The 16,462-nt window shown below is 38.0% G+C and overlaps 1 protein-coding gene across 1 annotated transcript in view; it reads right to left on the bottom strand.

Annotated features, from left to right (window-relative positions):
- The window catches only part of Hen1 (Hen1 methyltransferase), a 60,167-nt gene that overhangs the window by 28,445 nt on the left and 15,260 nt on the right, over window positions 1-16,462 (bottom strand). The window contains exons 2-4 of the mRNA XM_083116071.1: window positions 13,379-13,601; window positions 8,039-8,286; window positions 3,209-3,391 (exon numbers count right to left, since the gene is read on the bottom strand). Coding sequence (XP_082972197.1) covers window positions 3,209-3,391; window positions 8,039-8,286; window positions 13,379-13,601 — 654 coding nt within the window. The remainder of the gene's footprint in view (window positions 1-3,208; window positions 3,392-8,038; window positions 8,287-13,378; window positions 13,602-16,462) is intronic.

Genomic DNA, 16,462 nt, shown 5'->3' with positions numbered 1-16,462 from the left:
ATGAACTGTTTGTAATATGATTAAGCCTTGTATCCATATAAAAAACACTAAGTTGCTGACCAAGGCAGTTTATTCAGATATAAAACACTTTTTATATCTGAATAAACGGCCTTGGTCAGCAACTTAGTGTTTTTTTTTTTTTAACTGTTTGGTGTCATGTACATCTTTTGGGCAATTTGTATGCACTGATACATAGCTGGTGCGCAAACTGGAAGAAAACACTACACTTTTTTAGTGAATTTTTCATTGTAATACGAAAATGAAATGAAGAATAATTTTCAGATATTAATTATACTGGTCGACAGGGTTTCGATGTCTCACAGATGACTGTTGTCTCTGAATAATTTCAGCATACTGATTCCAAAAATGAAATCCATCTTTACCCATCACGTCTAGATTTTTCACAAAACAGCAGTATATTAACTGCCTTGATTTTACAATAAAAGGTGTAGTTCTATTATTTCCCCCAATAGATGGCTGTTTAAATGTTGGTAAAATATTGATTTTCTACAATACAAATCCTCCAATTTTGAAGCATAAATGCATGTAGAATTGTATGCATTTAATCCACCTTCACATGACCCATTGGCATAAAAATTGTATGGACTTTGATTACGAATTTTGTTTTTGAAATCCCTCATGACAACTTCCTTCACGAATTGTCCAATACACAATGTTATAATATGGTGGGTTCATTAACTTAGCGAAGTGGAGAAAAATCCTGACGTGATGGGAAGAAATTGATGTCATTTCCATGATCAGAATTCAAAATACTTTCAGAATCACATATTGGTTTCGAAACAACCAAAATTTCCCTTGCATAAATTTATTTTGTTGTGTTGTGTATTAAATGTGATGTCATGGTGAATATGAGAATTTTGATTGTGAAATTGTGAATAAATTTAACGTGATGGGAAAAAATGAATGAGATCAGTATTTATAATACTTCCAGAATCACCTATTGGTTTGGAAACAACTGACATTTTCCTTCTATAACTTTACTTTCTTGTGTTGTGTAATAAATATGATGTAAAGGCGAAAATGAGAATTTTCATTGCGAAATTGTGAAAAATCCTGTTGTGAGGCGAAAAAATGAATGTTGTGTGTATAATCAGCATTCAAAATACTTTCAGAATCACTTAATGATTTGGAAACAACCAGATGGCGCAGTGGTAGCGTAGTCACTTTATAATCAAGAGGTCCCAGGTTCGATACCCGATGGAGGCACATAGTGCTTCAGATCCCACTTTAAACTGTAGGTACAGTCCCAATTAGCCTTACTGTGCATGAAGTGGACTTAAAACACCAAATCAATCAATCAATAAATTATTTGAAAACAACAGAAATTTCCCGCTTATTGTGTTGTGGGAATTTTGATTGTGAAATTGTGAAAACTTCTGACGTTATGGGAAAAAATGGATGCTATTTCTGTAATCAGCATTCAAAATACTTTCAGAAACACCTATTGATTTAAAAACATCCAAACGTTTTTCTCAAAATGTCGACAAGTGTTATTAAAAAACTTGAAGCTTTCCAATAAAGAATATTTGACTTTATTCCCTCTCATGGGATAGAATTTCATAAGCATGTAAACCGAAGGTTCAATGTTTTTTGACATGGACAGTAGGCATACTACTCTTTTGTAGTTGAGATAAGAACAAGAATCTTCTAGACTTGTTGAGACAAGGTGGACAACAAAACAGACTGTAAAAGCCAAGATGAGACCCATGCTTAGTTTCAGAGACCTTCAGCCCTCTCCAGCCATTTTACCTCAGTTTTCAACCTCTTGGGTTAAGTTCGACAATGAGAACCGATCTTTAACCAATGTAATGCACAAACAAAATCCATGCTGTAACAGGGGTTGAATGTGGAGCCTCTGGCTTTCAATTATATTGCACTGACCATTCTGCCAAGGAGGCTAGAGAATCTCTTGGTCTCTTTTCAGACTTTGATAAACTATAATATACACAAAAAATAACTTAGTATGTGACTATTCTGACATACCAAGCAGACCATCTCTGGTTGCAGAGAGTGTTGAGAGTCATTTGTACATTACAACATCATAATTCACCACTTAAAAATATCTCACTTCAGAAGCACCACATAAAAAAGAAGCTTATCAGCAGTCATATACTTTTATGCTTTTTGTAGTTTTCTGTAAAGTAAAAGTCTAGTAATCATATATGTGTGTGTTGAAAGTATCACATCTCATACCTCAAACCTATTTCTACCAAGTTTTTTTATACAGTTCAGTAATTTCACTCTCATTTTGTATTTTAAAATTTAAAACAAATCAAGCAAGTAATATAAATTACTACTTATTATTTTTAACACAACCACATCAAATTTGGTCACTTCTTTAAAAAAAAATAGTGGAAAGAGAGGAGTGGAGAAAATCTAGACTTCATGGATCTAGGACATATTGGTGCCATACACTTTGGTGCCTGGGCATTTTGGTGCCTTTCTCTTTACACACCCTTTCATCCTTGACTGACTTTCACTTTCACTGACTATAAATTCTGAATGTGAGTTGACATTAGTGCCAGAAGTGGATGTAGCTGAAGTTTTTGAAGAACTTTGCGGCATAGTATCAGATGATCTTACACCAGTTCTGGATTACATCGTAGGACATCCGCAGAGAAAAGATGGAAGGCATCAGCCAAAGTTCTCCATCTGACATTGGAATCACTATGAAGCTGTCCTAAATGGAGATGGAAAAACAAACAATCCTGTGCTAGGCTGGCATCGAGAATTTCAGTCACATGTTTCCACTGACCATCCCACGATTTGGTGGTTCCTAAAAGTTCTGCATCGATAAGTAGTACCCAACGAAACTCGTTATGAACAGCGGTCAAGAACATTAATTTGTTTCTGTACACAAAGTTAATGTTGCTTGCACCAAAATGTTCTTGTGCCTTAGTGGGTGGCAGCAATATTACTTGGCACCAAAATGTCCAGCACCAAAAGGCCCACCTTACATGCCAACTCAGATGAAGACTGGAAACAATGATGGATGATGATAAACAACATGAACTTTTTAAGAACAATAAACTTAATTACGGAGAGAGTGGGCCTACAAAATTAACTAGTCAAAAGAAGTAAATCAAAGCAGAAACTTGAAACTTTTTCCATGCAACATGAACTTTTGTGTTACTCCACAATTTCGTAATTCTCATCTACGACATTAGCAAACTCAAAACACACTAACCAGCATTCAAACTGCTCCCTGGTCCATTCAAATTTATGATCATCGTGTCTGAAATGCACAAGGTTTGGGAACAGAACATTGAAGTCTGCATTGGGTGTAGTAAAAATGGCAACTTTTGGTTGAATAAAGCCAAATACTGTGAAGGGAAGTTCTTCCAAATCAGGCGGATAAAGATGTTCTATCCTGAAAAAATAAAAACAAGAGGGTGAGTCGTTAAATAACAGAAATTTTATTACGACTATTTTACAAGGGTACACACAGAAAGAGTGTTTGCTTCATTATTTACTGATGGGCAACCCCCTTTCTGCACCCCTGTCCAACATTGTACTTCATGTGGCAGAGAAATCAATAGTTACCCAACCAGAGTTTGTTCACGTAAGATACAGAAGATATACCGATGACACCCTAGTCTTTTACAAACAGGATGAAGATCTAAACTGCCTCCTAACTGCCCTCAACAACATACATCCCAACAAAAAATTCACCGTTGAAAAGAAAGAAAATGGCCACCTCAACTTTCTCGACCTCAGCATCCGATGCCACAAAGGCAAATTTATCACCTCCGTGTACAGGAAACCATGCTCGGGCACTGAGTACGTCCATGCAAAATCCAACCAACTGTGGCGTTTTTTAAGCCGAAAGTACTTACAGTTATATTTCGCCATATAAATCCTGCCAATTCAGCACGTTATGCCCTGTTTCAGTTTTCTATCTACACACTTCATTTGTCGGTGTAGAAGTTAGCTTTCAAAATTAAGTTGCACATTTGTTTCATTAGCCTAAAAATAATTCTCGTGGCAAACCACGATTTGTTCACTATATTGATGTGTGGTAAATTAATCATTCAATTGAAAGGTGAACTACGATTTTTAATAACGTGTTGTCCTTCACTTCCTCCCATTTTGTTATATTTGGAATAAACGTAGACATTTGCTAAAATGATTAAGTCAAAATCTTATATTATTTAATCGTGGGAAGGCTATATCGGGGGCCCCAATTAAATATATAAATCTGAGCATCTAACCTTGAGTTGGGTATAAAACTAAATATAACTGGGTTAATTTAATCTTGATGTTGTTAAAGTTCACTGTTAATAGTATAATCGTTAGAATCGTTTGGAATGTTTACCGAAGATTAGCTGTTAAAAGAGAATCCTTATCACGAGTTGCATTTGTTAACTGTTATGGAAGTTCTATGTTAAAAATTGAATAAATTGAATTAAGTTTGAAATATACTTCGAGATTTTTTAATAATTTCACCTGACGTTTTACCGTAATGCGCTTTATGTAACAAAAAACATGAATGGTGGTTGTACTGTAGTCGCGTGAAAATTTGGAAGTGTTATTTCTGGAATAACATCTTATCAGCATTATTTTTGCAAGTCCTCCAATTATTTATTATGTTTGTACCCACATTATGGCATTGATAGTGACGTTCAATAAGAGCCTTGAAGCGGCCCGTAAACTCGGTTCCAACGCTTCAAAACAAATAGCTATTGTGCGTTCTACCTTCAAAATTTCCTACTCCCGGACCTTTCGCACATCTTCCAAAAATCAACGACAAGTAGAGCGTCACACAACCCCCCAAACAGAAAGCTGGAGTATGGATAAACTTCTACAGAAGAGCCTTCACACACAGCTGCACAGAAGATGACCTCCATGATAAAATATCGTGTGCAACTGAAATTAGATTAAGCAGCAGTTACACCGAGCGCCAACTTTCCATGCAAAAGCAGAGGCTCAGCACCCACGAGACAGAAATAACCTCCAAAATCCAAATGGATCGCTTTGGCATACCATTCATCACATCAGGCAAATTATCCAAGGCCATCAAACCTTTCAACATCCGACAGGCACACAAACGTGCATCCGAAATAGGAAGAACCCACCCAACATCAAGAAATACTTCCTACCCAAACTGGTCCCTGGTTCCTTATTACAGAGTAAAGTGATGTTGATGTGTTATACTTGTATCCTTTGGACTGTGATAAATGGGTTCTGATAGATTACAAAGAAAAATTAATCAACTACTCATCACTAGAGACCGGATTTTAAAGGGAAAAATTTTCCTCTAAAAAGGACAAAAAGGGAAAATTATTGACAAAAAGTGGGAAAATTCATATTAATGTATCCCTTTTTATATATGAATGGTATATATTGTGCTTTCATTGAAAATAATATTTTTAGTGGAGTGCAAAAATAAATTATAGTCCTTATTTAAATCTTTTTTTGAAGGTAAAGTACAGCAAATAATCTTACCATCCATTTCGATGAAATCTTCCTTGCAACAGCTTACCGCATTCCATTGCTTGCTGCCACTTGTACCTGGCTTTGTCATTTCACTGACACTCAATACTGTCGTCACTGTCACACAGTTAAGTTAAAACTATTCTAATAAAAGTCTAAATCTAGCAGATAAGTACACTTTCAACCCAACAAGTGTGCCACTTACAATGCGTTTGTTGATGCGTAAGCCCAGATCGCACTGTTTCAACACTCATGGAGGAAAGGTAGGGTACAAGGCGCTTGTTTTTCTTTACTCTAAGCTGCACCAAATAAGACAATTGTTGAATGGTTTGTTCAGGGAAAATACAGTCGTACAGAATATTTCATATCTTGTCAATACAGGAAAATGTTTTTAAAAGGGAAAAAAAGGGAATGTGGGCTCAAAAACTAGTCAATAAAGGGACAAGAAAGGAAAATGTTTTAAAAAAGGGGGAAAAATGCTGGCTGAAAAAAGGAAAAAAAGGGAAGTCGAAACCATGTAATCTTATTGGTGGAAGATAATTATCAACACTGTTGTTATTTATTCCATGATCCATGTTGGAAAATAAAAAAAAGGATTTCCTTTTAAAATCCGGTCTCTACACATCACCTTCTGTAATATCATGAGTAGCAATATGAACCATACGAAAAATACAAGAGTACAGAAACAAAGGACAAAACTTGTACTTGTTTGTTAAATACTGTACTGTACAGTACACTGTGTACTCTTCACGAGGAGCATATTGGCTAACTTGGCAAACAAAAACTTCCCCATATCACTACTAGCCACGAAGCACTGCAGGAAACCAAAACTGAGACAGGACTGAGCACTGTGTTCGTCTTGTCAGACTGTTCATAGAGGTCACACCTCGTGGTGAGATTGCGAACTGCAATGTAAACATTATGCACAACAACAAATATCATGGCAATCAGTCAAATGGTACTGCGCCAAGTAAACATATGCAAAGATAGTATAGCTTAAGAAACTAAACAAATTCCATGTAAACATACACAAAACTAGTAGAGTTCGGTAATAAGGTACTTGGGACCATGGGTTCCTCATATCAAAACACTCGGGTAACATCCCTGTGAAAGTTTGTCGGTAGAGTTGAGTTTCACCCTGTATACAGGGTAAGTCAAAATGATGGACCCGATTACAGAAATTTATTCTGTGAAATCTAATAAACATATGTTATTGTGAGACATGCGCTTCGAAAGATTAACTTTCAAAGTTTAGTTTCCATGCAGTGTTTCCACTTTCTACCGCTAGGAGTCAGCAGCGAGCAGCGAGCAGGAAAATGGCGTTGACCGGAGAACAGAGATCTTTCTGTGTGCTTGATTATCATGTGAACAAGTCTGTGATTAGTGTGCAACGGCATTTCCGTACCAAATATCGGAGAGAACCAACTATGGGGAAGGCCATTCGTAAGTGGTATGAACATTTCAAAGATTCGGGCTGCATCTGTAAACGAAAATTGACTGGCCGTCCGTCGACTGAGGAAGAGACAGTTGAACGAGTGTGTACATGTTTCGTGCGAAGTCCACGGAAGTCCACCTACCGGGCAGCGAGAGAACTTCAACTTCCACAGAAAACTGTCTGGCGGGTTCTGCGGAAACGTTTACAAATGAAACCCTACCACTTGCAACTAGTTCAAGCCTTAAAATACACTGATTATGCTTTGCGCGCGTCCTTCTGTTCTGATTTCCTCGCATTAATGGAAACGGATGGGTTCTCTGAGAGGTTAATTTACAGTGATGAAGCAACTTTTCACCTTTCAGGCAAAGTGAATAGACACAACGTAAGGATTTGGGGAACTGCTAACCCCCATGAATTTGTGGAACACGAACGCTATTCTCCCAAAGTGAATGCCTTTTGTGCCATTTCCCATGAAAAGATTTATGGGCCCTTTTTCTTCCATGAACGTACTGTGACAGGACTTGTTTTCCTTGATATGCTGCAACTATGGCTCCTTCCAATGCTTGCAGAGGAAAGCGCACATTTCATTCTCCCATTGGATGGTGCCCCTGCGCATTACCATGGCAGCGTTCGGGACCATCTCAATGGGGCATTGGAACAACGTTGGATAGGCATTGCATCTCCGGAGGATCGACCTCTCCTTCATTGGCCACCTCGTTCCCCCGACTTAATTCCATGTGATTTCTTCATGTGGGGTTTTGTCAAGGATCTAGTTTACGTACCACCACTTCGAACAACATTGGATGACTTATGTGCCTGCACCACAGCAGCCATTGCTGATATTGACCGCAACATGCTACACAAGGTTTGGCAGGAGATAGACTATCAGCTTGATGTGTGCCGTGTTACGCGAGGTGCTCACATAGAACACTTGTGATTTGTTTGAAAAAAACTTTGACAGTTTACCTTTCTTAGCACATGTCTCACATTAACATTTGTTTATTATATTTCACAGAATAAATGTCTGAAATCGGGTCCATCATTTTGACTTACCCTGTATTTATACAGAATTATGTATGAGCAAATACAGCAAGAACAAGTTACAGCTTGAAATAGCATCAAACATCAATGAAGTATGTTATTACTTACAATTCAATACAGACTACAGCATCAGTTCCTTCCAGATGAGGCTCTCTGTCTGCAATGCTCCCACTCAAAATATACACCTGCAGTGGTTCTGACCGCATACCTAAATAGTCTGATGTCAATGGAGCACACCTGTGCTTGAAATCTTCTAAAGTGGTTTCATCTATGTCTACCTCAAAAACTTCGCTGATGCCAGGTATTTGTTTCAAATATGGGAAAAAAGCCATGTTTGAGCAACCAAAATCTACCACCTTAAAGAAAGAATAGTTATGAATATTAATTATATATTATTAATGAATATTCTCAACTACTCAAATGGTACTGAAAGTATTCTAGTCATTTAAAAAAAATATATCATAGTTTCGATAACATTTAGTTCATCTCCAATTACAATAATAGAATAAATTCTACATCTACAAAGATGAAAAAAGTAGGGCTGAGCCGATACCAGTCTGAACCAATGCCGATGCTGATACTCTTACCGATTTCCACTGATACCAATACTTGAAAATTGTAATAATTAAAATTTGTTCAAAATATTGATCAACATTGGTGTGTAAATATGCTTCTCCAAGTATATGCATCAATTGACTAAGAAATTTACTTTATAATATTCAAGAATTGCATCAGAACATTAAAATAGATATTATGTAATCAAAAAATATCATTTTTCGTACAAAATAAAAAAAAAAAACCTTTGAATTTCACATAATTTCCAGAATAATTAGACACAGCATCCATGAAAGACCAAAATGACGGAAGAGTATTGGCTGGTATTGGTAGATGAATTCCAACCGATACTTTCTGATACCACTAGTATCTGCCGATACCGATACATTGGCATCAGTATCTACTTTGTCCTCCAGAAAAGACATTTAATATCTTCATCGATCTGACAGTAAGTATCAAACAATTAACTACAACAATCGGTATTACACTGCCATATCCCGATTTCAGAAACAAATACAAATATTGATAATCCAGTACCAGCTTCAACAAATGGTTAATGCAATTTATCATGCCTTACAAAATTTTAAACTCAATTTTAAACAATGTATTTTCAACCTTGCCAGTTACTAAAAGAAGCACCTACATAAAAGTTGCTTAATTGTTCGGAAAATGTACATTAGAAGGATAACAGACACTGATGGGGAACATAAAAATGTTGACAGAAAACAAGCACAAAAAAAACTTGAAAAATAAGATGCAACCACCAGCAAGAAATGAACTACAGCACGTCATGTCCTACGATTAACTACAATAACATATCTAGAGATGACATTCCATTTGTCATCTATTATTTGATGAAATGCAAATACTACAATTCACAAACACAAAAATTACACTGACAGAAACAAAAAGGAGTTTAAACCTTAAAGGACAGGCCGTGACATGGGTGTCACAGCAGGTATTTCCCTTAAGGATGGCTTCTCACACCGGTCACAAGCAGCTTTTTCTCGTAGTATGTTACCTTTTTAACATACTGTAACTTGGATAATGATCGGAGATACATGTTTTGAGTTATGCATTAGTCTAGAGGTATGTAACTAACAATTAGTAAAGTTTAATTTCATTGTTACTATTTGGGAGGGGGGGGGGGGCATGTCCGAAAAATTGTGATATTATTTTGCGATTAATTTTCATTGGTTTCGAAAACATAGCTTCTTTCTCAATTTTGATGTTTCAAAACACACTTCTGGCAATAGAAGTATGACCTTCCAATATTCCTGATCCAAAGGCACGGGTGGGGGTGGCAGGAGAGGGAAGCGGCAGGGAAAGAAAGTCAAAAGCCTCCAGCCGTCAACAGAGGGTTGGAAAACAGCAGACTGATCTTTGATGAATCACAAACTGTAGGATTACAAAGGAAGTATTGTTGAATGATTTGTCTTGTTTTTGTCGGTCATGCTACAAGGGCGGGCTGAAAAGTAATGCCTGCTTTTTTTTTTGTGACGTTGTAAAGACATTTTGGATTTTGAGCAACCATGCATTGTACTCTTCAGACTTTCCCCTTTCTCCATTCCAAGTTTCAAACTTCTATCACCAGGGATTGCTGAACTAGAGCGAGGAAAATGGCAGCATGTAACCATACTATGTTGGTGCACCTGAAATTGCGTGTGGTGACAAGAGTTTCTAACTGCAGAAAATGTGTCCCTGATTGACATTCATCAGTGAATGAAGGCTTTTTATGGCAATGAATGTGTAATGTCACTACTGTATGATATTGGGATGTTCATGTTCACAATGAAAACCCCTGCCGATGAACTTTCAACTCTCAAGAAGTTCTTTGTCACACACATTGAGAGTACCTCAGCAGGGGTTTGCATTGTGAACATGAACAGCCCAATATCATACAGTACTGACATTACACATTCATTGCTATAAAAAGCCTTCATTCACTGATGAATGTCAATCAGGTACACATTTTCTGCAGTTAGAAACTCGGTCACCACACGCAGTTCCAGGTGCACCGACATAGTATGGTTACATGCTGCCATTTTCCTCGCTCTAGTTCAGCAATCCCTGGTGATAGAAGTTTGAAACTTGGAATGGAGAAAGGGGAAAGTCTGAGGAGTACAATGCATGGTTGCTCAAAATCCAAAATGTCTTTACAACGTCACAAAAAAAATAGCAGGCATTACTTTTCAGCCCGCCCTCATATTTTTAGTCTCCTCAGTTGTCGTGGACGGCATCTTGATCTTTGCCAGAAGATGATATATACGCAGTTGTTGAGGCGCCTTTTTGATCTTCGGCAGAAGAATCTGTATACCCAGTTGTAGTGGGCACCTTCTTGATCTTAGCCAGAAGAAGATGCAACTCCTTTTATGATCCACAACTTCTTCACCTTCTTTTCCATTCTTCTGGCAACGGACATCACAGAGTAGACAGAATCAAAGACTGGGCACATGATGGACTGTTTTCAATCCCCTGGTTCAGACAGGCTATCTGCAGAGACCGCTTTTTACATATCCTCAGGTTTCTTCATTTCGAGGGCAATTACCAGCACTGAGACCCAAATGCATGAGACTACGATAGGTTGTGGGAGATCAGACGTTTATTTGATGGAATCAATGACCAATACAGCAGACACTTCACTCCTACCAAAAATATATCTGTTGATGAGGTCATGGCTCTATTCAAAAGAAGGGTGATCTTCAAACTATATCCCGAAGAAGCAAGAAGCAATTTGGAATAAAGATATTCCAAATCAGTGATGAATCGGGATATACTTACAACATGACAATATACCTGGGGAAAAACAAAGGCCTAGCCACACAGACAAGGCAGCGACACATCACATGTCATTGACTTGACACAGAAGGTGAGATATGTTGGCCATAAATTGTTTATGGACAACTATTTCTCATCACCTGTGTTGTACGAGGAACTAGCGACTCTTGGAATCCAGTGCTGTGGTACTGTGAATCCAAGTCGACAAGGTATGTCCCCCCTCTTTACACGAAAGCACTTACTTCTCTCAAAAGGAGATATTTGTGCTTTGTGCATGGAGGTTTGACAGCAACCTGTTGGAAGGACAAGCGAGAAGTTTACATTCTGACAAACATGCACCCACCACCAGTAGACGGAAATTTCAAAGATGATAATGGCAACGCTATCAAGCATGCCATTGCTGTCGACTATAACAAGGCCATGGGGAATGTTGACAAATCAGATCAAACGACATGTGCATACTCCCAGCACAGATGGACTCGAAAATGGACTACCAAACTTTTTATGCATTTACTTGATAAGTCAGTCTGAATGTGTACCTAATGTATCGACTCTACCACATGAATGTGACACACCGGGACTTCAGACTGCAGCTTATACGCCTCCTCTTGGAGGAGAAGAAATGGGGCACCTCCATCAGGTCCTCTCAAGGTACCCTAGGTCCGTCAACAACACCCAGACAGGCCCACCCAGACAGGCCCTCCATATGCCTGTGGAGGCAAAGGGGTTGCAAAGGTGTACGTTTTGTGCAGAGGGGGACAAAGAGAAGAAAAAAATTTCCAGTGCCCAGAATGCAATGTTCCCCTCTGCACCTTCCGAAAGTATCATGCCCGGTAGGAGGTACATGGCAGCCAGGCGAGGTCAAGGTAAGGTAACAAATTATTTTTTGTAGCTTCGAATTTTTTGCTCTACATTGAAAACTATTCATTTTCTCTGAAAGTATTGCAAATAAGTGTGTAATTTTTTTCTACATCAATGGCAAACATACCAGACATTATGTGGGAACCTTTTGAAAGTGCAAGTCCTGGCGTAGCCTGCGTGGGGGTCCGATGAATTTCAAATTTTGTATAAAAAATAGTAACTTTCCCTTTTTTCTTCTTCTTCTAACTCATTACGGATTTTTTTTTTCCATCAGGATTATAGTCCAATGTATACTGAACAAAACGAGGTATCATTTGTACCTCTAACGTTCTTAGTTCTGGAAATATAAAATTTAATTCAGAAGCATGCAGAATTTAAAATTTCCTGCTGAAAACATGTTCGGCGTTAGTGCATTATAAACATTTTTTTTCTCCGAAAGGATTAGCAATAAGTGTGTAAATTTTTCTACATCAATGGCAAACTTACCAGGCATTATGCGGGTACATTTTGAAGATTCACGTCCTGGCGTAACCTGCGTGGGGGTCCTATAAATTTCAAGTTTCGTGTAAAAAAAATACGGAATTTTTTTTTTCCATCAGGATTATAGCCCAAAGTATACTGAACAAAATGAGGTATCATTTGTACATCTAACGTTCTTAGTTCCAGAAATATATCATTTCATTTAGAAGCATGCAGAATTTAAAATTTCCTGCTGAAAAAAAAGCTTGGTGATAGTGCAAATACCTGGAAAATCAGCCTCTGAAAGATCTCGTTGCAGAGTTAGTCTTTCTAGTCCATGTGATACTATCTAAAATTATTTGCTCGAAAAGTCAGGGATGATAACTGAATGCCTCAGAGAGATGCTCGAACAACTAGGCAACGTAGCTCGGTTGATGTTGCCACATGGTGCGCACGAACCACTGACTTTTGTCCCGCTCTCGCTTTCCATATGTGGCACCAGCGCAATTCTGCCAGCCACCTATTTTCATATCCGTGCATTTAGTATTCCTTTGCTACATATTCCTCGGCCCAGTTATCGAAACGTACAATCCACATAATTTGGTTTTCAATGTTATTTCCCAGTAATTGATACACTTATAGACTACTTTTGGAGTAACAGGTTAATGTTTTTGGAACTTTCGTTCAGCAGAAGGATATACAGTCCGATATTAATGAACAATTAGGTTAAAACTGGAGGAACCTCTTATAACACAAAAATAAATGACTGCCAGTGCTTAGACAGTATTATCCTACCTTTTTAATATTCCCCTTCCACCTCTCATCTTTCAAAGTCTCGAACACAGCCAGATATCTCTGTATATACACTGGAGGGAAAAATGTAATTGTGCTTTTATTCTCATCACCAGATTCTAATCCTACTTCATTGCAGCTTTTAAAATCTCCATTCCTTTCTTCCTTTTGCTCTGCAAATACTATTGTTCCATCTTCACTGGCAAGAATGTCCTGTGATGTGCTACTGTAAGTAATAACAATAATGAAGAGAATAACAATTTGCTTTGCAATATAGCCTTTTTAACACAATAACTAGGTCTTTTCAGAAGTTACAGAAAATTCAACAAATATCTACTATATTATTTTAAGAGGGTTTTGGAACTGTAGGCCAATAACTCCGGATTCCATGGAGACATGTTTGCAATTTATGTAACACACATGGGGAATGAGAATGGCAGGAACACACACTTTCAAATATCTGTCTGCATATGTGTGTGTGTGTAACAAGAATATCATAGATTAATTGATATTATATTGGTATATCTATAAATAATTTAGGGTAAAAGTTTGTTATTTTGTTACTTTTTCACTAATATCTAATTCACATTTACTGGTTATGCAAAGTAAATCTTTCTCCAAAGGTAAAGTCGTCTGAGCCCTCATCGAGCATTTGCAATTTTAAGTATGTATCAACATAAATTTCTATCCTTAATATATATGGACATGTACATTTCATTTTTGATAGAAACACAAAATCAAATTGCATAGTGCAATGTTAATCTTTTTAACATCTTTGAAAGGAGTGAGGTACATTTTTCTACCATATGTTGTCACTGAATGATGCAAAATCAAGTCTAAATGTCAGATAAAATCTTAAACATCAATTGCACATTATATTTATGAACAAACCTATTATCATGTGGATTATGCAAAATCCCAGAACATGGATAAATTCTGCTGCAAAATCTGAGACAGAAGAACTGGCTTCCCAAGAATAAACCTAACTAACTAAAAGGGAAAAAAACTCCCGTAATTGGTTGCGTGGATCACTATTGTGATCCATAGCACATTATTGTTTTTTACCCATTATTTGTCAAAATTTCTCTGGTTTTATAGTGAGAATCTCCTTTTTGAAGAATTCAGTTTGGCTTAACAAAAAATCATAAGTTAATTCACTCCACACATTACAGTAGGGACGAAATTCTAAATCTAGTGCATTACGTATGGATTTTATGAAACCATATAAAAGTACATATCTCAGAATTTTGCTTTGTTATTTTCTTTCCCAAAAATTTCAAAAATACGTTTTTAATGGTCTGGACACACTCAATTCATATATTTATAACAGATTTTAGAAACACGCACATATAAATACTACGTATCCAAAAACACTCCTGTCGATGGTCGTATGGATCTCTTATGTGCACCACTGAAATATAAGCTCTAGTAACACTTCAGTAACGGAAAAATTTCAAATAACAGCTGAACGAACAAGAGTCCCTGGACTGTTCCAGGAAGGTACACTAGAAACCAATAGCCAAAATGCAGTAGCATGTGAAAATATACGATTGGATCACTATTGTGATTCACGCAACCACTGCAGTGTTAAAGCAAGGTGGTATCAAAAGGTTTAGAAATTAGTTCTGTAACATGCCAACAAATGGCAGCACAAGGATGCATGCACAGTCACAGGGAGCACCGACCTTCTTAAGTCAGTGTGTCAAGAAACATCGTCCTGTGTACATCAAGAGCTGTGCAACTGGTGATATTCTGACAGTGTGTGTTATCACGTCTGAGATTTCATCATGGACAGCAACTTAATACATGAAATTCTATGTGAAACTGGGCAAATCTGCCACAGAGATGATTGACATGATTCGGCAAGTTTACAGCGATGCTGCAATGAGACACTCGAGATGTTTTGATTGGCACGTGAGCTTCAAGAGTGGACGCGCAACCCCTGAAAATGTGAATTCGGCAACTTGTGCATGAGGATTGTCAGAGAACATGAGAACACCACAACATTGCTGTCATTGTCGGTGTGCCATATGGAACAATGCAGGCCGGATTTGTGGCGCGCAAAAAACTGGACGCTGCTCGATGATCATGCACAGTGTCACCGAGCTCTCCTCACATGTGATCTCCTCCTGATCTCTCATCGTCTTCCAGTGATGTTACTCTGCTCTTCAAGCACACATGCCACTCAGAAACACCTTGAACGACTATTTGCAGCATCACCGTAAACTTGCCGAATCATGTCAAGCGTCTCTGTGGCAGATTTTCCCAGTTCACACAGAATTTCATGTTTGCTCAGTTCTAACTTGCTGTCCATGATAAAATCGCAGATTGTTAGAATATCACCAGTTGCAGAGCTCTTGATGTACACAAACGATGTCTCTTGACACACTGACTTATCAAGGTCGGTGATCCCTGTGACTGTGTGTGCAGTCTTGTGCTGCCATCTGTTGGCATGTTACAAAACTAGTCTCAAAACTTTTTGATACCACCTTGTACTTCTGTAACTGCTTACGTTGATTTAATATATTTTATTAAAACCTTCTGTAAGAGCCTGTTTGTACTGTCTGTTCTAGCAAGCTCAATTCAAATTGCTGAGATACATTCCAAGTATGCATGTCAGATACACACAAATAGCACCAATCAGTTTTCAAAATGTCCACTTTTCGCCCTCACACAGGCTCGAAGTCTTCCTGGCCTGGCATCTCTTGCACCACGGATATGATCTTGATGGGAAAGTCCACCCCTGCTGCTATCAAGGAGTGCTTTTAACTTTCAGTTATAGGGTGCCTCTTCTTCCAGACAGTCCCCTCTAGCTCTGGGCACAGTTTGTAGTCTAAGGTACTGAGATCATGGCTATCGAATGGCCAATCAAAAGGAGATGAAATCGAGTACACAGGTCTCCAGTCACCGTCGCTTCATCCTTGCCTTATGAGCTGATGCAGAATATTTCTTGAACATCCAGGATTCATTGTGAAACATTGTTTGGTTCAACAGTGTCACGAGAGGGTGCAGGACACTTTCCACATACACTCTTGCACGGCTTTTAAGCCCTTTTCTCAAAAATTAAGCCTGGTGGAACTCTCATAG

The sequence above is a fragment of the Lepisma saccharinum genome, unplaced genomic scaffold (genome assembly GCF_977018435.1).
Source record: "Lepisma saccharinum unplaced genomic scaffold, izLepSacc3.1 HAP1_SCAFFOLD_346, whole genome shotgun sequence".
Classification (NCBI taxonomy): Eukaryota; Metazoa; Arthropoda; class Insecta; order Zygentoma; family Lepismatidae; genus Lepisma; species Lepisma saccharinum.
The sequence above is the reverse complement of the archived record's forward strand: the minus strand, read 5'-3'. Positions and strand labels throughout refer to the sequence as shown.